This window comes from Hyalella azteca, unplaced genomic scaffold (assembly GCF_000764305.2).
Source record: "Hyalella azteca isolate HAZT.00-mixed unplaced genomic scaffold, Hazt_2.0.2 contig11500, whole genome shotgun sequence".
Lineage (NCBI taxonomy): Eukaryota > Metazoa > Arthropoda > Malacostraca > Amphipoda > Hyalellidae > Hyalella > Hyalella azteca.
The window spans coordinates 70,618-94,744 of record NW_025941495.1 but is presented as its reverse complement, the minus strand read 5'-3'; the positions used below and the strand labels follow the sequence as shown (position 1 = coordinate 94,744).

At 36.1% G+C, this 24,127-nt stretch overlaps 1 protein-coding gene across 1 annotated transcript in view; it reads left to right on the top strand.

The window, feature by feature from the left end:
* LOC108681395 (voltage-dependent T-type calcium channel subunit alpha-1G) overlaps positions 1-24,127 on the top strand; it is a 95,841-nt gene that overhangs the window by 68,465 nt on the left and 3,249 nt on the right. Inside the window, exons 19-31 of the mRNA XM_047882876.1 lie at positions 793-977; positions 1,634-1,760; positions 2,173-2,391; positions 6,738-6,930; positions 7,487-7,638; positions 7,922-7,950; positions 15,115-15,245; positions 15,804-15,953; positions 16,575-16,696; positions 17,527-17,697; positions 21,541-21,579; positions 23,063-23,188; positions 23,812-24,043. Of these exons, the coding sequence (XP_047738832.1) occupies positions 793-977; positions 1,634-1,760; positions 2,173-2,391; positions 6,738-6,930; positions 7,487-7,638; positions 7,922-7,950; positions 15,115-15,245; positions 15,804-15,953; positions 16,575-16,696; positions 17,527-17,697; positions 21,541-21,579; positions 23,063-23,188; positions 23,812-24,043 (1,876 nt within the window). The remainder of the gene's footprint in view (positions 1-792; positions 978-1,633; positions 1,761-2,172; positions 2,392-6,737; positions 6,931-7,486; positions 7,639-7,921; positions 7,951-15,114; positions 15,246-15,803; positions 15,954-16,574; positions 16,697-17,526; positions 17,698-21,540; positions 21,580-23,062; positions 23,189-23,811; positions 24,044-24,127) is intronic.

Sequence of the window (24,127 nt, the reverse complement as noted above, 5' to 3'; positions counted from 1 at the left end):
TAATGCTTGTATACTTCGGGCAATTAAGCTAATTACATTAAACTTTTAATTATTTGATATTTCATCCAAAATGGGCCAGTTAATTATATTGTTATTTTTGTCGTTGCTGCATTGCTCATCTTGTTGGTGCTGAATATGACGGGGTGATAGCGGTCATTTGTTCAGGGCACTCAGACAACTCGTACAAACCCTCACTGACTCGCTGACTCACTAGAATCATTTGACTCGCTGACCCACCAGAATCATTTTGTTTGTATTACACACCCTGGGCAAGCCAGGTACTCATTTATTATAAGTAAATCGTAGTCACAAGTTTTGAAACAACACTGGAGTCTAATATATGTAATTCTCGTGGACAGGATACGGCGCGTGTGTAAGTATTTGGTCTCGAAGAAATACTTCGACAGTACAGTATTATTCTTCATCGGCCTGAACTGCATAACGCTGGCCATGGAGAGACCAAATATTCCACCGGACTCGACGGAGCGAGCCTTCCTGTCCACCTGCAACGACGTCTTCACGGTCGTCTTCGGACTCGAGATGTTGATAAAAGTGGGTGAAATGAAGCTTTAAGAGTTATTAATTCAACTTCCTGACATTGATGTAAATTAAATGGCTTGTCTTCGCCGTTGATATTCAAATCAACATAAATTAATGCCTCTTGATTGACAAATTGTACCTTCCGATATTTTTCGATATTTTTAATGATCCACTATATGTAATAAATCAAAAATAATCATTAAAACAAAACACAGAAGTGTAGTGTTAAATTCAAACCCTGCTGACTGCCAGGTGATCGCACAAGGCTTGTTGTACGGAAAGGACAGTTACTTCAGCTCTGGCTGGAACATCATGGACGGCATCCTGGTGATAGTGTCCGTCATTGACGTCCTTATGAGCCTCATCGCCAGGAGCTCTCCTAGGATATTCGGCATCCTCAGGGTCTTCAGGCTACTTAGAGCTCTCAGACCCCTCAGGTTAGTGCATCCTCAGGGTCTTCAGGCTTCTAAGGGCTCTTAGACCTCTCAGGTTAGAGCATTCTCAGGGTCTTCAGGCTTCTAAGGGCTCTTAGACCTCTCACGTTAGTGCATTTTCAGGGTCTTCAGGCTGCTTAGAGCTCTTAGACCTCTCAGGTTAGTGCATTCTCAAGGTCTTCAGGCTTCTAAGGGCTCTTAGACCTCTCACGTTAGTGCATTCTCGGTTTTCTTGTGTAATTCCAATATAATTTAATTCTCAAATCTATATTTTTACTGTTGCAAACGTTTATTTGCTTGATAATGAATGGCTTTAATTTGAAACGTCAAAACATTATAACATAATTTCACCTAGAAACCTCAAATTCGAACTTTCAAATCCTGCAGAAAGTCTAATTCACCGTATTGAGAAAAACGCTGCAATTTTTTTTCAATAAGAATGCCTCTCTAGAATTCAACGAAAGCTGCATTGAACAATGACTTCTGCTTAAAAATATAAATTAGGAAATTAGCAAAAGATGGCAAAATATGATCTAGTAAGTGAATTTGATCGAAAACCACAGAGCGCATTTGATCGAAAAAATTTTCGACACTTTTCTCGGCATCTGAAGCGAGTTTCATTACTCATCGCAATCACTAACTAGTAACTACATGCGCAGAGTGATCAACCGCGCACCGGGGCTAAAATTGGTTGTACAAACTCTGCTGTCTTCCCTGCAACCTATCGGCAACATCGTGCTTATCTGCTGTACCTTCTTCATCATCTTCGGCATTCTAGGCGTACAGGTGAGATTAAACGCTCTTCTAATTATTTCAAATCAACTGTCAACATTGATTATTATTGATCCCAATCTCGTTGCCTTTATATTTATTAAAGATCTTTATATATTGTTTATTAAGGATCTACTCATGCTCTCGTGTAAGTATTAATTATTAATGTTTATCGCCACTTTCTAAACCTTGGATCAGGAATCTCATTAACGCCTCGCATGCCTTCATGTAAAATATTGAAGTTATTAATGAAAAGATTCTCACATTTTCAATAGTTTCGCTAAGGAAGGAATGGAAAAAACGTGTTGCGCATCAACGATAATGAGAAAAAGTAACGCTTGTATCGTAGCTTTATTCTAATAAAAAACAACCATAGAATTAATTTTACTGCAGAAATTGAAATTTAACAACCCTTCCCTACTTTCAGTTGTTCAAAGGCGCTTTCTTCTACTGCGACGGGCCAGGCTTGGACGGCGTGGAGACAAAGGCTGACTGTTTAAAGGACAAGAGGAACCAGTGGGTGAACCGCAAGTATAACTTCGACAACCTGGGCCACGCTCTCATGTCGCTCTTCGTTCTGTCGTCTAAGGACGGCTGGGTCAACATCATGTATACCGGCCTAGACGCCGTCGGGGTCGACCGACAGGTTCGTTGACATGTCGTCGGTTGCGTTCGTTTTTATAGCATTTTATTGTATTCAAGAACGTTATGAAATGTACGTTGAAAAAAGAATATTTAGCAAATTAGCGTCATCGGAGTCAACCGACAGGTTCGTTCATATGTCGTCGGTTGCGTTCGCTTTTATAGCATTTCATTGTATTCGAGAACGTTATGAAATGTGCGTTTAAAAAAGAATGTTTAGCGAATTAGTGTCATCGGGGTCGACCGACAGGTTCGTTGATATGTCGTCGGTTGCGATCGTTTTTATAGAATTTTATTTTATTCGAGAACGTTGTGAAATGTACGTTGAAAAAAGAATGGTACACGAATTAGCNTGTCAGACATGAGGGTGTGAAACCCTCACATCTATCCCCACAAACAACCCTCACTGCGGGGCCCCAACCTCCCTTTCTTTCTCCATACCCATGCTACAAACAACGAAGCACTTCATGCCAGTGTCGCTCTATCGTTACGAGCTAACTATTGGTCTGAATTGGTCTATGCACATCCAAGTTGTATTCTATTAATATAATTTGTTCACTTTATTTATCACAAGTTAAATAAAATATGTTATTCAGTTGAAAAAATGGGTATCAAAGCCTAAATTATTTTTTGCCATGATGAATTTATTAATCACGTCCTTGCTTGAACCGGAAAAATAAAATAAATAACATTGAAAAAGATTTAAAATGACAGCACATCATTATGTTTTATTATGTTTTTTTAAGATCGCGCGATCGCGCTGTAAATAGCAAAGAATTTGCTGGCAGTAGTCAAAGCTCATTCATTACATGTGCACTGCTGTGAAGGTGTAAGGTGGTTCAGCCCGACACGGCTGCGCTATAGCACGCATTCCTATGACGTCGCGTCGGCCAGACGTAAGATAACCAGCCCTCACGCGTCTCGGCAGCAAACTCGAGCAAGGTCGTTGTGGAGTTCGGGCGGCTTTGAATACAAACCTTAATGCCTTTTGATTGACAAATTGTACCTTCCGATATTTTTCGATATTTTTAATGATCCACTATATGTTATAAATCAGAAGTAATCATTAAAACAAAACACAGAATTGTAGTGTTAAATCAAACCCTCCTGACTGCCAGGTGATCGCACAAGGCTTGTTGTACGGAAAGGACAGCTACTTCAGCTCTGGCTGGAACATCATGGACGGCATCCTGGTGATAGTGTCCGTCATTGACGTCCTTATGAGCCTCATCGCTAGGAGCTCTCCTAGGATATTCGGCATCCTCAGGGTCTTCAGGCTTCTAAGGGCTCTCAGACCCCTNTATTGTATTCAAGAACGTTATGAAATGTACGTTGAAATAAGATTATTTAGCAAATTAGCGTCATCGGAGTCAACCGACAGGTTCGTTCATATGTCGTCGGTTGCGTTCGTTTTTATAGCATTTTATTGTATTCAAGAACGTTATGAAATGTACGTTGAAATAAGATTATTTAGCAAATTAGCGTCATCGGAGTCAACCGACAGGTTCGTTCATATGTCGTCGGTTGCGTTCGTTTTTATAGCATTTTATTGTATTCAAGAACGTTATGAAATGTACGTTGAAATAAGATTATTTAGCAAATTAGCGTCATCGGAGTCAACCGACAGGTTCGTTCATATGTCGTCGGTTGCGTTCGTTTTTATAGCATTTTATTGTATTCAAGAACGTTATGAAATGTACGTTGAAATAAGATTATTTAGCAAATTAGCGTCATCGGAGTCAACCGACAGGTTCGTTCATATGTCGTCGGTTGCGTTCGTTTTTATAGCATTTTATTGTATTCAAGAACGTTATGAAATGTACGTTGAAATAAGATTATTTAGCAAATTAGCGTCATCGGAGTCAACCGACAGGTTCGTTCATATGTCGTCGGTTGCGTTCGTTTTTATAGCATTTTATTGTATTCAAGAACGTTATGAAATGTACGTTGAAATAAGATTATTTAGCAAATTAGCGTCATCGGAGTCAACCGACAGGTTCGTTCATATGTCGTCGGTTGCGTTCGTTTTTATAGCATTTTATTGTATTCAAGAACGTTATGAAATGTACGTTGAAATAAGATTATTTAGCAAATTAGCGTCATCGGAGTCAACCGACAGGTTCGTTCATATGTCGTCGGTTGCGTTCGTTTTTATAGCATTTTATTGTATTCAAGAACGTTATGAAATGTACGTTGAAATAAGATTATTTAGCAAATTAGCGTCATCGGGGTCGACCGACAGGTTCGTTGATATGTCGTCGGTTGCGATCGTTTTTATAGAATTTTATTTTATTCGAGAACGTTGTGAAATGTACGTTGAAAAAAGAATGGTACACGAATTAGCGCCGTTGGAGTCAACCCACAGCTTTATTGATAGGTCGTCCTTTGTGGTCTTTTTTGTGGCATCATTTTTGAAAACTTTTTTCTTATTAATAATATGAAAAGAATCTTAGTTATCATCATTTTAAGATCATTATTATAATCTAAATCATTAAGAATCTTAGTGGAACGCCCATCATGAATTGAATGCGCTGTGAAAAGCACCATTTTATTTTACCTTTTCATTTCGTCGAATATGAAACGCTGCAAAGCAGGCTCATTGGAATGTAATGTGATGTGGAAAGAAAAATTCCGTTCAAAAGTTTTTATTGCTTCGTCTCTGTAGTATACGATGAGCAGAGAGCTTGCATATGCAATGTAAGGAATTGCATCGCGCGATGGATAGTACTACATTTTTAATGCATGTTACATGAACTTTACCATCATTCACTACCTTCATTCGTCCCTTTCTACCATCTATTCCAACGAAAAATGTCACATTTTTATCTCTGCTCACTTTCTCTNGCTTTTTTCAGCGCAAGTGATTCCTCAGAGAAGTAATTTGTCGTCATTATAATGAAGCAATGATCGAAATTTGAACTAAACGAATTTTCAGTAGCCTTTGTCCAGACAAGAGTTTGTACATATCACTTTTTTAAAACATTGAAGCAAATTGAGCCTAATTTATTTTAATAAGTAGCCTTTGACATAAAATGATTACCATGAACCTGTCTCTTATACACATCTAGATGTGTATAAGAGACAGCGTCTGGACAGAGAGAAGATGGAGATTCGGTTACACGATAATGGCTGTCAATAAGTAAAACAAAGAAAAGTCCAAAAAACTACTATTGCATTTCACAACGGGCATACCAGGTTTATCAAGATCAACTAAGCACTAACACAAGACACGGTGAAACAAAGACTTTAACTAAAAGAGAATGGGAACTACTACAACAAAGAACTACTCGCAACAAAGATTTGATATGGACAAGACAATGAATGAACTGGATTTCTAGGCAATGAATTAGCTACACATCTTATGCTAACGCATGAGTTCGTCACCACTAAATGAGACGGCGCATGCTGCACGCTAGCGGGTGGAACTAGAGCTCGGCGGATGGTTCTGAGAGAAGGCAGAGCGCTGTAAACCCTAAACTCCAATAGTTTAACTCTCGCGACGCGACACTTTCAATATTTATTATTGCTCATTTCACTATTTCACCATTTATTACTGTTTGCGCTGTCTCTACTTCACCATTTATTACTGATCACTCTCTCTATTTTACCATTTATTACTGCTCACTCTCTCTACGTCACTATTTATTACTGCTCACTCTCACTATTTCACCATTTATTACTACTCACTCTCTCTACTTCACCATTTATTACTGCCCACTAACTATTTCTTCATTTATTACTGCTCACTCTCTCTATTTCACTATTTTAGTGTATCATGTGCTAGGTTTTTTCACATGTCTTGCATTTAAGCGTTGCATACTATACATACACATTGCTTTTTACACGCTGCGTTTTAAGTGTTGCATTTCCAATACACATTACTTTTGCGCGTCGCGTTTTTTGCGTTGCGTTTTACGCATTGTGGTATACGTGTTGCATTTTCCATACGCACTACTTTTTTGGCATTGCGTTTTTCGCGTTGTTTTACGAATTGCGTTTTACGTGTTGCATTTGCCATAGGCATTAATTTTTGCGCATTTCCCACGCGCATTACTTTTAGGCATTGCGTTTTACGCGTTACGTATTACGCGCTGCGATTTACGCGCTGCGATTTACGCGCTGCGATTTACGCGCTGCTTTTACGCGCTGCGTTTTACGCGCTGCGTTTTACGCGCTGCGTTTTACGCGCTGCGTTTTACGCGCTGCGTTGTACGCGCTGCGTTTTACGCGTTGTGATTTACGCGCTGCGTTTTACGCGTTGCGTTTCACGCGTTGCATTTCACGCGCTGCGTTTTACGCACATAGCTTTACGCGTTACATTTCTAACATAAGTTAACGTTGTGTCGGCAGCCCAAAGAGAACTACTCGCAGTGGCGGCTGCTGTACTTCATCTCGTTCTTGTTGCTCGTGGGCTTCTTCGTGCTGAACATGTTCGTGGGTGTCGTGGTGGAGAACTTCCATCGCTGTCGTGAGGAGCAGGAGAAAGAGGAGAAGGCCAGACGAGCGGCCAAGAGGGCTAAGAAGCTCGAGAAGAAGAGAAAAAGTGAGAAGAACTTCGTCATTACTTTTATTTAGTATACAATTTGTATAAGAATAGTTTGTGTAGTATACATGATCATGGTATCTGACTCTATATCTGAATAATTATAAACAACAATCACTCATAGTTAACAATTCTGAATGATTTAGTTATCGCCACAAAGTTAACGTGCAGTCGTACTGTATTTACTGCACTCAGTTTTTTTTCTCAATCGATTATAAAAAGCCACCTCGCTATATCTGTTTAAAGCTCCAAAAACTAATATTCTTTCTCAATAATTCTGTAATCAGTATCAGTAATAAAGAATTTAATGGAGGCATGAAAGGCCCCGTACTACCACAGCTGCTCCTGCGGACTATTAACAACTACACTAGCTTAGGTCGTTACCAGACCGAGATGAGAGACCACCATACTATGCCTCACCTAATCTTTTCACTGAACAATAGCGTGCAAAATTTTCATTAATAGCGTTACTTGATTGACTTATCGCCTAATCTTTTCACTGATCAATAGTATATAAATTGTAATTAATAACCTTACTTGATTGACTTGTTAACAGAGATGAGGGAGCCGCCATACTACGCCGGCTACTCCAAGGGTCGCCTGTTCGTCCACAATCTCGTGACGTCGAAGTACTTCGACCTCGCCATCGCTGCCGTCATCGGCCTTAACGTCGTTACCATGGCCATGGAGTTCTATAAGATGCCAAAGGTCGTTGTTATAGCTATAATATGTGCCAGATTATGTAATAATTATTATATTATAAGATGCCAATAAAGGTTGCTATAGTTATTATATGCGTCCGTTTATGCTTTATAGTTAGAAGTATAAGATGCCAAAAGTTGTTGTTATAGCTATAATATGTGCCAGATTATGTAATAATTATTATATTATAAGATGCCAAGGGTTGCTATAGTTATATGCGTCCGTTTATACCTTATCGTTAAAAGTATAAGATGCCAAAGGTTGTTGTTATTGTTATAATATGCGCCAGATTGTAGCTAGAGCTATAAAATGCCCAAGGTTATTTATAGTTTCCGTAGCTGCAGCCACGTGCTGGAATATTATTTGTTATTCATTATATTAAGAGTATGATCTTTCAACTGATATTAGCTTTTTTCAGCGCAAGTGATTCCTCAGAGAAGTAATTTGTCGTCATTATAATGAAGCAATGATCGAAATTTGAACTAAACGAATTTTCAGTAGCCTTTGTCCAGACAAGAGTTTGTACATATCACTTTTTTAAAACATTGATTATATTATATTGTACTACATTATACTATATTATATTATATCATATTATATTATGATAATATGTGATATTGTAAAATGATAATATGTTGTATTTTAAGGTGTCGATATTTAATACTTCATCTTTGTTTTAATATCAAAGGGCTCAGCTCCTTATAGATATTCATATCTTGCAGTGACAAGCTCATCTTATTTGCCGTGAATTAAAACACAACAAATTTTGATGCTTCATAGATGAAGATTGATAACTAGTCTGTCAACGTAGCTTGGCTAAATGATATCACTAATTATTTGTTGATTTGAGCTTTTTATGACCCGGACTTATATCATTTTATAAACTGCAAAAGCCGTTCATTTATCCTTCTTATAACCCTTTCCAACTAAATATTTTTGCAACGTTAAAATCTCACTAAGTGTAGGTACGTTTGAACCTCAGCACTCGGGCAAGGGCTAAATAAGTACGAAAATTGCGTAAGAAGTTAAACTAATCCTTGCTTATTTTCCACAGCAACATTGCAGCCGAATTGCTGCCACAATTTGAATGTCAATTTTTTTGTTTCTTTCAAACTCATTACCATCGATTCTTACCACATTCATTTCAGAATATTTGTCGAAACAATAAATTGTAATAAATATCAACACAATTTTTCTGCGCTGTCTTAAATTTGAATTTAACGCATTTATTCCCTAATTCTCCGTCTATCTGGAAATATTTAGTGAAGAGTACAGGTACGTTTTGTTCGTCCTGCGGCCATGAAGCCTATGATTGTCCTCTCTAGATTAGTTCTTAGACTGTGCATTGTGTTGGGTCTTGGCTGTCGTAAGATAGGTTTTACGCTAATTTCGTAGGCCTGTGCTGTTGTACGCTAGGCTTTACCACATTGTCGTAGGCCTATGCTGTTGTAGGCTAGGCTTTACGACATTGTCATAGACTTGTACTGTCGTAAGGCTTTAATACATTGTCGTAAGCCTCTTGGCTCGGCTTTACTTCTCTGTCGTAAGCCTCTACTCTCATTGGCCCATGCTGTTGTAAGCTAGGTATTACGACATTGTCGTAGGCCTGTGTTGTTATTGGCTAGGCTTTCCGCTAGTGTCGTCGCCCTGTGATGTCGTAGGTTTAGGCTTTACACTGTACTTGGCTAAATTGTAATGCCTTTACTCACCACATTGGTGACGGCTCCTATCAAGTCATTAGAGTTCATCATATGTTCAGCAGTGAAGTCAAGTTCAATGAATGATCTTGATTTTTATATGGTCAATATTTTATCTGGTATTTTTGGCCCAGTGACAGTATGAGCGAGACATTCTTTCCGACATGCTCTACACGCGCACTTGGTCCAATTGTCAGAGTTGTACTTCCTCTTCAGTTGCCCAAGACTTAGACATGGCAAAACGTAGCACATGCCACCCCGTTTATTATATACAATAAAGCCACATAATTATAATTAATTTTTTGGCTATAATCATTTCAACCTATTTATCAGTTTTTTGAAACTCAGTACCTCATCTGATGCATTTATGAGCTGCATTGCACATTTTCAGATCAAACCTGTGATAGTAATAATTATATAGCTGATTGGTTTCGGAAAGACCAATCTTGAAATATTTTGCCAAAGCATAAAAGTTACTAATTCCGATAAAAATGCGGCACCTGAAATCTTCTTGAAACAAAATTCGTCATTTTGATAAATGGCATTTCGAATCCCTTCATTTTCAAATAAATCGTTGTAATTTGTACTTCAATTTACAAAATCTTCAAATAACTTCATTTGAAAGTAATAGATCTTGGCTAAATAAAAATTCTGAACGCTCAAATCTCAAGCCTGCCAATATTTGAATGGCCTGAGCTCATTTTATGATTTAAGTCCCTTTCTTAATTTCACAAACATTAAGAACCACCGTCCTCGTTTTTTCATTATTCAGACAATTTTTAATTCTCCTGAAACCACTTTAGCCGCAATTGCCCCTCAGTGCCGCGTTTTGTTCGATCATTTCAGAACCAAAACTCGAGTTTCCTCGTCTATGTTATTTTAGAAATCTATCCTCCAAGCGAATAAAATATCCATACATTATGGAAGATTATATAACATGCGAATACCTTCCTATAAGTACCTTACAAATTATTCTTGAAACCCTGGGCTAATATGTCTCGTCTCTCTTCCTTGCCGCTATTAACACAATCCAATAAACGCTCGACTCGTCTGCTGTAGCGGGTACGATTTTATTTCTCATTAAAGCTCTTGTCTGAAATTTCCGTGTCCTGTTTCAGTTTTAACAGCAATGAACCACAAGCTTGATTTATCGTCAAACTTTAACTAATACCTCACTTGCCCGCATCAAAATAACCCTTAACTTGCTATGTCTATTTTGTGTATTAAATAAATTGTTGTCATGAATTAAATTCAACAATTGACGGAATCTTTATGAAAGGAGAGCGCTTAAAAGCTTAGAAAAATATTTTTGTTAGAAAAATATAATTATTTATGGGGAGCGTTGATTGGTAATGTTGGGTATAATTGAAGAATGATTGCAATCAATTATATAGGCTTAAATTAACTGTTCATTTGAGTGATTTGAACGGAAATACTGCCGAAGACTGGAAAAAACTTAACCACATTATAATTAATTTTAACATATTTTTAATGATGAAATTTAAATGAAAAAATGAAATCTGGCTCTGTCTGTGACGGTATTTATTCATTAATAGCGGTAAAAACTTACAAAAAGGCGATAGTTCCGAACGTCCATTAATTAATTAAACCTATTTCATTCACTTTTTCTAAATATTATTTGTATAATCATTTCCACACCTTCTAGGATGTGACCTGACAAGCAATTTTGCAAAATAAGCCAATTTTAGTCTAGTCGTAATTTCTTTGAGTTGAGGGAGCGAACCTAAGATCAAGTCTCGCAGTGAAAATTCGTTTGGCCAACACAACAATTAAAATGTTTCATTAAACAATAAAATGATATAATAACCTTTTAGTCTGATTTATTTCTCAAATAATTCTTACTGAAGTATATCATGGAATATATATGAATAATAAACTAATTTATTTCGAAGTAAAGGTAATTCTTAACTGAAAATGCCGAAACGTTCCAATATACGAATTTGAACTTTCACAACAATTAAATTTAGAATTTTTAAGGTTCATATGCAAAATTTCTTGCATCAAAACCAAAATTAAAATTTACAAACTTTTAGATAGTAAGATTTGAACATTTCCTGGGCATCTGGAGAAAAGTGCAGTTATAAAAAGCTAGCCCTTCATTCGATGCTACACTGTTAAAAAAAATTCCCGTTAACGGTATTACCGGCGTTTCAGTGGCCGGTCGGCACGTGAAAAGAAACACCGTGTCGCCGTTTTTATTCTAATTCAACACTATAAGTCCGTGAAACATCTGATAAAAACGGCGAAAAAGTTTATTTTCACTGGGCGACCGGCCACTAGAACGCCAGTGGGACTGTTTTTTCACCGTTTTTTCTAACAGTGTAGCTTTTTCCATTTCAAGTCCCTCGATCTAATTTTGTTGAATATCAGAGCTATTTTAGATGTTCTTTGAAACACATGAAAATTAGGCTCGGTGCTAACTTATTTTGGAAGCTAGTCTCCTATAATTGCCTTTTTAACCTTCCATCACTTGGAATAATCTTCAAATCCTCGAAAAAAATGAATGATATATATACCAGGAAATGAATGATGTATTGTTAATCCATTCATAAATCAAAGTTGTTTAAAGTCCTGCTAGTTAATGAATACTCTCAGGAAATAACAATTAAAAAACATTCGAGAACTGTTTATTGTAAAAATCCACAATTTAAAAAGACTTTGACGCCCGAGTCGGGTTGTAAATCTTTATCGGAAACTTGGTACTCTATTATTGCTGATTTAACAATATTATTGAAAGGAATGAGCGATAATGTCCTTACTGAGTACATTAACCAATATCTCAGGTATCAAATAAATAAGGGAGCTAATAATTTATTAGCCATGCATGGCTACTAAACAGAGCAAAGATAGATTATTCATGTGTGCAAAACATTTCAAAACTTCGCTAATATTTTTGATACATTAGAGAACAAACCACTAGATAAGAGTTCGCCAAATTCTTTTGACGAATATCAGGATTCCTATTCAGGAATATCGGCAAAATAATTATTAATTTTGCTCTAAGGTTAATTAGCCAGATTTTATTTCGAATTCATTTTAGCCAAATTTCATTTCGAATAAATTGCCAGCATTGCGGGCAAGTGACGGAGTATATCCTTCCCTCCCAGCCTTCGCTTGAATTGTAATGGACGATGTTTTCTCAACGACGAAAAAACTTAACTTGTATATGGATAAATCAGCTCCTCTTAAATTCGCACTCCTCGAATAACATCATCATGTCTAACATGTAATATATTTTGTGTTTACAACCCGCCATGTTTGCACGGTTTTAGATTCTGACATGAATTTCTACGCAAATTCAGCAGAAAAACCCCGATGATCAATGGAGATGTACAGTTTACTTGATATAATAATTACTTAATTCTGGTCTTTTTAATTAATTCTGGTCCTGAGACTCCCTTAATTCATGCTGGTCCTGAGACTCCTCTTTGATTCATGGATGCTTTAATGAAGTTGCTGCATCCAGAAATTCGCTCGATTCACTCCTGGAACCATGAATATGATTAAAAAGTACGTGAATGCTGCTCTGTTTGGGATTTTTAAAATAGAAGTATTTCCGAACAAATGAACTGTTGCAATCTGTGTCGCAGCCTAGAAATGAAAAACTAATAATGAATGCAAACTCTGTCATTTTCCTCTAATAGATCCTTTCCCTTCCTGCGTAAATATCTTGAATCAAATATTTAAATTTCTCACATTACTCTACGCTGTAACACTGGTTCTCAGAAAAGAAAAGAATGTTTTTTGGCTACGCTTCCAAAAAATAACTTCGACAATTCTGCTGCCGTTAGAAAGCGATGGTTGAAGTGATAAGATTAATGCCATCTTATTTCAGCTAATAGAATAAAAAACACACAAAAAGGCTGAATAGTGCCGTGTACAAATGATTAAGATTTCAAAGTTCTACACTTCATCTTTGCTACATTTCCTGTAAATGTTAGTTTTCTCGTCGGTTTTTCGTTTCCTATAGAAATTATGTATGAATGTAGTGCATGATTTAAATATGCCTGACTCAGTTGACTGCATCTTGTTGTTTACCTCCATTTATATGTTGACTGTTCCATTTCTCTTGTTCATTCCTTAGTCTAGATTTCCTAGGGGAGAATTTCCGCAGAATCTTTCAAGTTTTACATAAATAGAATTTTATTTTTTCGGTTAAGCTAGTGTAGTGGCATCAAAAGTGAATAAATATAGATCTATTTCAAGTATAGTATCACATATTTTATTTAGAATGTGCCTCCTTTGATTACCTCATAAAACATAAGCTCCATGAGTTCTTTTGTAAGTATGAAGGCACAATATTCAAAGCGTATATACTATCACAGAAAATATCTTGTCAGTTGATAATTGACTGTCGTCTTGTTCCTAACTGCCAATGAATAAATTCTTTCAATAATTTTATTCTTGGAGCTAATTAAAACCGCACTCAGATGATCACAGAATCTTTACCTGAGATTTTCTTATAAATCTCATCCAGCATTATTGATGAGACAGAGCGCTTGAAGTGAATGGTTTTAAAAAAATTAGCTTAATTGCTTTTAGAACTTGCCACTTCAGCGCACAACCTATATGGGAATTCTCATGATTGCATTGATCTGCTTCCGAATTACCGTGAAACGAACCAATGCATGTGAGAAAGTTTCTATCCCTGCGCAGAAATACATTAAAATTTAGTTTATTTGTTCTCTATTCCGGTAATTGTCATTCTCATGTATTTTTTAATTGAATGAAGAACGTGCATGATCAATTTCTAATATTTAATATTCTTGTTGAAGTTATTTCCTGTGTTCCTATTGATATAACTCAGCTTCCTTTATTGACGTTTCCAGTATTTATTATTGTATACGAATGTGAACCTTTGTGCTGACATCATAAAAGAAGGTTGTACGATGAATAATTGTGGAATAATAATAAGAGTCTTGAAATATAAAAGGGGGTTTTACAGCAACCATGCTATATATCTGAGGCTTGTCTATCTTATGACGTTCGTTATTTTTTATACTCGATACAATTTTCTGGACACCTACAATCGGAAATTGTCTGCACAACTCGTACACCTGCGCACTTAGTAATTTTTCAATTAATCTATTTACAACCACAAAAATGTTTTTAATCATTTTTATTGTTCACGTACCATCTCAAAATTGTTTACTAAATATTTTCGCGAGTCAGCGTCCATAATGTTGAAATTCCGTAATAGTTTCCAAAATTACGGTATTTCTGGCAAAATTTGCGCCTATTGTGAACTACTGAGAATGAAAACGAAAATACTATCAATTCTAAAATAATCTTCTCACTTTGATTTCTTTCTGTTCTCATAGATTCGATTGCCGCCACTCTGGGTCATATAATCTCACAATCAATGTTGCCATCTCACTGATGGCAATCTCACAATAAATATTGTCCCCTCACTGGTGACAATCTCACAATCAATATTGTCCCCTCACTGATGACAATCTCACAATCAATATTGCCCCTCACTGGTGACAATCTCACAATCAATATTGCCCCCTCACTGGTGACAATCTCACAATAAATATTGTCCCCTCACTGGTGACAATGTCACAATCAATATTGTCCCCTCACTGGTGACAATCTCACAATAAATACTGTCCCCTCACTGGTGACAATGTCATTCACAATCAATATTGCTCCCTCACTGATGACAATCTCACAATCAATATTGTCCCCTCGCTGGTGACAATCTCACAATCAATATTGTCCCCTCACTGGTGACAATCTCACAATAAATATTTTATTGCAGATGGAACCAGCTGGACGTGGTGATTGTGCTGCTGAGTGTGGCAGGGATTGTGCTGGAGGAGATGAAGAGTGAGATCATCCCAATCAATCCGACAATCATCAGAGTCATGCGAGTCCTCAGGATTGCCAGGGGTGAGCTCAAATATACTAATCTGTTGCTGGCTTTTAGTATTGCAATCACTAATCCATTTCAATAGATTTCCCTCTGTATGATTTTTGTTAATTTGTTCATTTATTGTCATTTTATATCATTAATACCCCAGCTAGTAATCCGTATTGTTTCACAGATTAATCCACTCTTTCACCTTAAAAAACTTCACCGAACCTGTATTACCAACTCCCTAGACAATTCTATCAAAATTCCTTTCGGTATTTTTTGTATTTTCCGATCACTTTCTAAATAATTCCCATTGAAGTAATGGGAAATTATTATTAGCTTCATAATTTCCTTTCGATTACATAATAATAATTATTATCAAGTATAAATTCTCCTCATTAGTAAATATTTTTTTTTTTCTTGTCAGTTCTGAAGCTGCTGAAGATGGCTTAGGGCATCAGGGCGATCATAATTTCCTTTCCATTACCTTTCCTTCACTTTTTTCTTTCCATTTCCTGGGTTGAAATATCTTCAATAATTATTTTTAAGTATGAATTCTCCTCATTAGTAAATACTGATTTTTTTCCTGTCAGTTCTGAAGCTGCTGAAGATGGCTAAGGGCATCAGGGCGCTGCTAGACACCGTCATGCAGGCGCTGCCACAAGTGGGCAACCTCGGGCTGCTCTTCTTCTTGCTGTTCTTCATCTTCGCCGCACTCGGTGTCGAGCTCTTCGGCAGACTTGGTACGATTTAAATTACACTCTCTATTTAAAGATTTTGTTTTTATGGTCTTAAGGGGGGGGGGAATGTTGACTTAACTTAACTTAATGAATGAATGTTTCATTAAGTTTGTTTTAGATGTAATGTATAGCAAGCTCCTGCAAACGATTTCAACTAAAAGCATGAATAGAACAAGAATTTTGAATTGCATTCACTTTGCAAACATAAAATGTTCTAAAAATTCACGAGATAAAATGGAATGGTTCAATATTTCATGAACGGAATAATCTTTCCTTGTTCAAAATCAATATCGACGTAAATGTTCTTTCTGGATAAATACTTAAATGTAAAATTTATACATTTTTTATTCGTGGCCGTAAATTTCTTCTGGTCTTATCCTTCTTTTTTTACGGTATTTCTGCGTCAGAAGTTTGACAGGTGACGAATGTTTAAATACCGCCGACGGCAGCAAATTTTTCACATCATTCCGCCCGTCGAATTAATAAACGCTCATTTGTTACCTATTTCTAAGGGCAAAGTTGAAAATATGCGCAAACTAGATTAATTAACACCAAATCATCCCATAATATTGTGAAAATATTTCTACGAAATAATATATGATCACGATATGCATTATGACGCAGAGTGCGACGACAAGCATCCCTGCCAGGGGCTCGGCGAGCACGCGCACTTCAAGAACTTCGGCATTGCCTTCCTCACTCTCTTCCGCGTAGCCACTGGCGACAACTGGAACGGTATTATGAAGGTAAGTGGGTCAAGATATAGAGTTAAGTGAGTCACTGCAGTCAGTGTTAAGTCACACAACTGGAACGGTATTATGAAGGTAAGTGGGTCACGGCACAGAGTTAAGTGAGTCACAGCAGTGCTAAGTCACACAACTGGAACGGTATTATGAAGGTAAGTGGGTCACGGCACAGAGTTAAGTGAGTCACTGCAGTGCTAAGTCACACAACTGGAACGGTATTATGAAGGTAAGTGGGTCAAGATATAGAGTTAAGTGAGTCACTGCAGTGTTAAGTCACACAACTGGAACGGTATTATGAAGGTAAGTGAGTCAAGATACAGAGTTAAGTGAGTCATGCTAAGTCACACAACTGGAACGGTATTATGAAGGTAAGTGAGTCACGACACAGAGGTAAGTGAGTCACTGCAGTGCTAAGTCACACAACTGGAACGGTAGTTGTGAGGCTGGGTTGAAAAATCCGCAAACAATACATGAAGTTTTGGTGAAATTTAAACGTGTTCAACGGGAGTTGTAAAATAGCAACTTAACTTTTTTCTCGATTTCAACTCATTGTGGTCTTCATAGCTCAAAAATATTCAGCTTTTTACAGTTTGTGGTATCGTTAGTTTTCGTCGTTTTTCATATTAGTGATCAATAGTTAGTTGTGGGATGCAAGAAAGTTATCTTATTGCATTAAAAACTTGGTTGATGGCCATCTGTATATGAAGAGAGAATTAGTATACAGCAGACAGTTTAATGGTGATTAAGTTTTGAAGATCAATTGATTTGAAATAAACTAAATTAACAACAAACAATTTATGAATTAATTTACTTGAGTTTCGTTCCATCAGGACACAATCAGAGACGAATGTTCCGACGAGTCGGACTGCCTGAAGAACTGCTGCCTGTACCCGTTCGTAGCGCCCATATTCTTCGTAATATTCGTGCTGATGGCACAATTCGTGCTGGTGAACGTGGTCGTCGCCGTGCTGATGAAGCACCTCGAGGAGAGCCATAAGCTGGTCTGTATTTCATCTTCTATTTTCATAATTTTGCCCTAAATTTGTCTTCTTCCCTAGAGATTATTACCCTAGGATCCTCCCTGAATATAATGCTGCTGCTACAGTCCAGAACTAACATGTCTTGTAACTATATTTTTAAAGCAATACCACACTAATGTTCCTCAGAAAAAAAGTTTGATCCATTGCAGCTTATTATATGTACCAGGTGAACCAGAAAATTTGAAATTTAAGGAATTTCAAATTAATATTTCTTGTTAACCAAACATTGATAATTCAAGATCAGATTCAACACAAATTCTCTATTAAATGCTCTTGAAGAGCCAATCTTCGTTTATAATTTTGAATAATTGAAATCAAGATAAACTTTTTCAAAAAGTAGGAATTTAGGCTGCTGCGGCACCAGCCTTGAAGAAAATTTTTAATCAAATTCGGAAATTATTTTTGGAAAAATAACAATCAATATCAATATCCTCAGACCCCTTGTGAAGATAGCACATTAATCAATATGAATTTATTGTTATAAATAAACAGTAAAAATAAACGGTAAATAATCAACAGTGAAGATCGCCCTTCAACTTGGACTTCACTTTCCAGCAATTTTATTTGCATGCTATTCAGCCTATCAAATATATTGATGTTGTAGATTATTGCTTCTCCTTGTTTATGAACTTCTCTTGGTCAATTTCTTCAAGAAAGAATTGCCATTGACCTATTTTAGTATGTAATTTCATGAATTTTTTGTGCCCAAAGTAGTCGTTGTTATTTCAAATTTCCGTTGCAATTTAAGATGATAATGAAAAACTGAATATATTCAGTTAGTTCCATTTTGAAATATTTCAAAACTCATTCTTTATTCTGAATAAATTTCCTCTGTATTGTAATCTATTAAAATGAATTTAATAGTGAATATTTTTTTTATTTACGTCAATAATTGGCATAAACCTCCTCATAGTATATTGTGGCTAAGGCAACAAAACATGACGTCCCAAGCAACAATGTGCTATACATTTGTTCGTGCCACAATGTACTATTTTGTTGTTCAGGGCACAATGAACTATATTGCTGTTGAGGCCATAATATATTATAGCATTCTCTTGCAATAGTACAAAACTATCAAATTTTCTATCGAAAAAAAAATGAGAAATTATTTGCTTGGACTAGTCATTCCAATTGTTATCATTGTTTTCTTTCATTGCAACCGTAGAACTTTATGAATGTTTCTGTGTCTTCATCGGAACCCAAGTTGCTAATCTCATCATTAACTTTGTGTCCACCACTAAATTTAGCACTTCCTTAACGCGGTAAGTCCAAACGTTCACAAGCGTATGTATTAAAGTTCTCACCCGCGTCGATTACTGCACAATAATTACACAGAAATGCCGAGTTCTCACCAACCGTGTGATTTGTTGCACAATCTGAGCAAAATGGGTCGCCAAATGATTACATTTTAGCTGGATTTTTGTATGGAACCTTTAGATTTCCTACCACTATAGAGCAGAATTGTCGGAATTTCTATATCAAAGCAGCACAAAACCTGCAGCGATTTCAATTTAAAGTTATATACAATACATTTTTGCTAAAATCAAAGGCATTTTAGCTGTCGCCTGGATATTAAATGTTCAAAAGTGGAAGAAAATTGAGTTATTCGCTCTTGATGTTTCGTATTCCGTTTCCTGACTGCGTAAATTTTGAAGGGTTTCTGCTTCCCTCAAATTTGAATTGAACATAAATATTTGAGGGCATCCATTACCGTCATATTAGCTTATAGTAAATCATCTTTATGTTGCTAATACGAATAATTAATTCAAAATTAATTAATACTTTAAAGTGAACAAGTTTTTGCCCTGAAAAAGTTTACTGTATATTAAGTATAATGTTGACAATTAGTCGAGTATAAAACACAAATGGACAATTTGTCCATACACAAATATGGACAGTGAGTAACGTTATTGCTGCTGAAAATTACGCATATCGCTTGAATTCTTCATACATTCTTAATTTCAATTTTAATTCTTTATAAAAAATAAAAATTAACGTTCTAGCTTCCTTTAAAATTTCTGAGCAAAGTAGTGGAAACTGGCTTAATTTTGTCAAGCAATAAATATTTATTATTTAAAAACTATGAAATTATATTAAATGTAATTATTTTTAATTTAAATAATTATTAATATGGCTAATAATGTCAGCTTGTTTGCCGATTCCATAAATTCATTGAATTTAACCGATTTTTTTATCACAAATTTTATATGAATCATCAGATTGGTATTGCTTAATTTCTTTCAATAAAATCAATCACAGTCGCAAAAATTCACACATACCTGCTTTAAAATTTTCTTGACTCCTTCATACGACGAGTGCGAGTTGTTAGCGATCACACCCTTTGAAATTAATTCCATTTTATTCCTATTGAATATTGAACGCTTCTTTATACATGTTGTTTCCACACTTTATTCATGAAAAATGCGGAAGCCTGCGGCATAGAAGTCTACGCACTTGCTGTTTTGCTATCAATACGTATTGTTCAAAACAGTGTGTTTCGAAAATAATTTAAAAAAACGTTGTGCGTGAATTTGTTCAATTAAACCTATGTAGTATTACGACTAGTTATTCAATTTTACTAATTCTAGTCAAATTTAATCAGTAAATAAGGCTAGTAGTAATATGAGAAGGGCACTTGAATTAACCTTACTTGTACACCTTACACGTACTTGTTCAGCTCGAAATTGCACCTTAAATAGGAATAGCAAGTAATAAAATGTTTTGCCACGTAGTTTTCCTCATTGCACATGTACGCTTTTATCATATGTACACCTTCATCACATGTATACCTTCATCACATGTACACCTTCATCACATGTACACCTTCATCACATGTACACCTTCATCACATGTACACCTTACCATCACATGTGCACCTTCATCACATGTACACCTACATCACATGTACACCCTCATCACATGTACAACTTCATCACATGTACAACTTCATCACATGTACACCTTCATCAAATAACCTTCATCACATGTACACCTTCATCACATGTACACCTTCATCACACGTACACCTACATCACATGTACACCTTCATCGCATGTACACCTTCATCAAATAACATTCATCACATGTACACCTACATCACATGTACACCTTCATCACACGTACACCTTCATCACACGTACACCTTCATCACATGTACACCTTCATCACACGTACGCTTTCATAACCAGCTTTGAACGGCCAGTAGCTCCATGGCAGTCATTCATTTCTCTAACAGTTGTAGTCCATGTACTGGAAGTGCTTATTTCAGCACAAAATTAACAGAATTAAAGATAAAATAGAAATTAACTGGAAATAGCCGTGAACATAAAAATAATAACTAGTGGTTTTTCGTCAAACTTGCTGTCTAAAATAGCCTTCAAATATCATAACTACGGCAACAATAGTGGAATTCCATTTTATTGTCTAATTGAATGTAATTTTTTTATTCTAATTATTTCTTGTTCTTTAAAAGAATTTAAATTTTTTCTTTTAAATTTTTTTCATTTTGATAATAATAATATCTGTAAACAATATAACAAATACGTTAATAAATTTATTTATATCGAATTCCAATAATACGTAGCAGAGTCTTCATCATTTTTTTATTAAATAATAAATATACTCCGATAATGAAATTAACAATCGCTTAACGAAGTACAGATTTTCATCTATAAATTGAATATCACTTATGAGGCAATATTACAGGGCATTTCTTTTGTTATTTATCCGTGAATTATTTATCAGTTCATCATAAAATAGTGAACGCTTGTGAAGCAAAATAGTGACTCCCCGCAATGCCCACAGGAGGAGGAAGAGGCCATGGAAGCAGCTGCTCTCAAGCGGGTACTGTAACAAACTCTTGTGTATACCTTACCTTTCAAAGTTTTTGTCTTTACTTTCAATGTTAGCCTTCAAGAGCTTTGTATCTACACACACCTTTTTCTTTACTGCTGCTCTCAAGCGGGTACTGTAACAAACTCTTGTGTATATATTACCTTTCAAAGTTTTTGTCTTTACTTTCAATGTTAGCCTTCAAGAGCTTTGTATCTACACACACCTTTTTCTTTACTGCTGCTCTTAAGCGGGTACTGTAACAAACTCTTGTATATATCTTACCTTTCAAAGTCTTTGTGTTTACTTTCAATGTTATCCTTCAAGAGCTTTATGTCTTCACACACCTTCTTTTTTACCTTTTAAACGCTCTCTTTCTACTTTCCACGTTACCTTCCAGATGCTTTGTGTTTACTTTCATAGTTACCTTTCAAAGACCTTGTTTTTTTTCTAGGTACCTTTCAAAACGCTTTGTGATAACTTCTTTGTTACATTTCAAACGCTTGCTGTAGCACCTTCCTCGATACCTTTAATATGCTTTATGTCGACATTTTTCTCTATAACTTTCAAATACTTTGTGTTAGCATCTTTCTCGATACCTTTCAACGCTTCATGTTTAAGCTTTTTACCTTTCAATCACTTTGTTTGCACGTTTCTCGATACTTTTCAAACGCCAGAATATTCATTGTGTGTATTCCGGATAGGATTTTCCGGATAGGATAGGATTTTCTCTACAAGTCCTGTCATGTGAATTTTTCCAGTTATTGTATGACTCATGAAGACCTAAAATGTCTAACACTTGCCCGCCATGCACAATCTCATCCAGAGAATATCATAAAATTTTAGCGATGAAACTAACTATGGTTTTATTGGACAGTTAATTCGGCACGAGAAATTCCCTTCTGGCATTAAATTATATTTCATCATAATGATCACCATGCCTTGATAAATAAACGATGCGCAACTGTACAAATTCTTTTCCGAATAAAGCAAAATTCATGTCTTTTAAATATTTGATTCGAAGTTGCTGGATCGTTTACTCTATTATGATAATATTAGTAACGACTTAAATTTGTTACCAACTGGCCATGTTCCATTGGCTGAACACTTTAATAAACGGTGCTAATAAAAAAACCTTAATAAATATATATCCACCTTATCGGATTTTTCCTTTTCATAAAACTCATCTAAATTTTAGAGAACTTTCTACAATCTAGCAATTCACAAACACAAGCCAAAACGAATAATCTCTTATTTAATAACCTGAATGTTTTATTATTTTTTTCAGCGATATAGCATGCATTTCGATGCATTTTTTCAGAATTTTTGTATTCATTTTAATTACATGAACGATATTTTTATTCATTAAAAATTTTCAAGCTTTTATCCGCCACTCGTCAATAACATATGTGTTAAGTCTACGGACTTTACTCCTAACATTCAAATATCTTCAGGCGATGAAGCATTTTTGCTGATTTGCTCTCATTATTTTCAGATGGAAGACGAATACAATCTCGAAGTGGAGATAGAGCGTCAATTGGCGCTAGAAGAAGAGGAAATAAATGAACTTCAAGAGACCCTTGCGAACCATAAGCTTTCCCGAGTCTCCACCACCGCCAAAGTAAGTAGGGGCTTTGCCCAAATATGCTCAGAAATTACCATCATATTCTGAAAGCCTTCCGTACGTTTCTCATTATTACAAAAAAATTAAAACAAATGTCATATTATGAACACCTAAATGAACGCGTGTCCCGATATTAAGAAAGAACTAGAAAGCATACATCATGAAGATCTAAAGAAATGCGTCCAAAGTGCTTCAACCTGAGTAATCGTGAATTCGGAATAAAAATTAAGTTTGAGATAAATCTAAACTATATTTGTAAAGTCACTTCAATGCTCTACTGCACGCGCCTATATCAGAACGCCGCGCAGGCATATTATATTTTTATAGTAATTTCCATAATAGCAATCAAAAATTCGTGTAGTCATTCACCCTCTCATTTATTCTGTTCAAATTAAGGGGCATAGCTATCCATTCAACCAGCAATGAATAAGATGTGCTGTCTGATCAATTCTTCCTTCCAGATCAAAAAAGAAAGCCACAAATTTTCATTAATCCATGTAAATGACACGCTCTGTCATTTCCAAGTTCCTCTGAATTATTATTAAAAGCCTCAAGTATTCAATTTAGTCATAATCTAAAGAGTAAAACAAACGGTTTATTTAATCACGTCTTCACTGCAGATCATAAATGAAGTGGCGCAGAACCGGAGTTTGGCCAAAGGCTTTGGCCTCACCACCAAGGGCGGCGTGAGCTCGATCATGTTGAAGGGAGGCATCGGCATCAGAGGCCTGGGGGCGCATGGCTTGGCAGGCCAGTTCTTCCATAAGCCGCTGGGCAAAATGTCATCGTTGCCCGACAACTTCATATTCAGAGGACATCGTGGATCCGATCCTGGAATTCCGCGGATAAGAGGTGAGAAATTTAAAATTTTATTACACTTGAGCGGGCATATAATGACTCGAGTTGATATCATTTTGTTCGGCTGATTTTTTTATT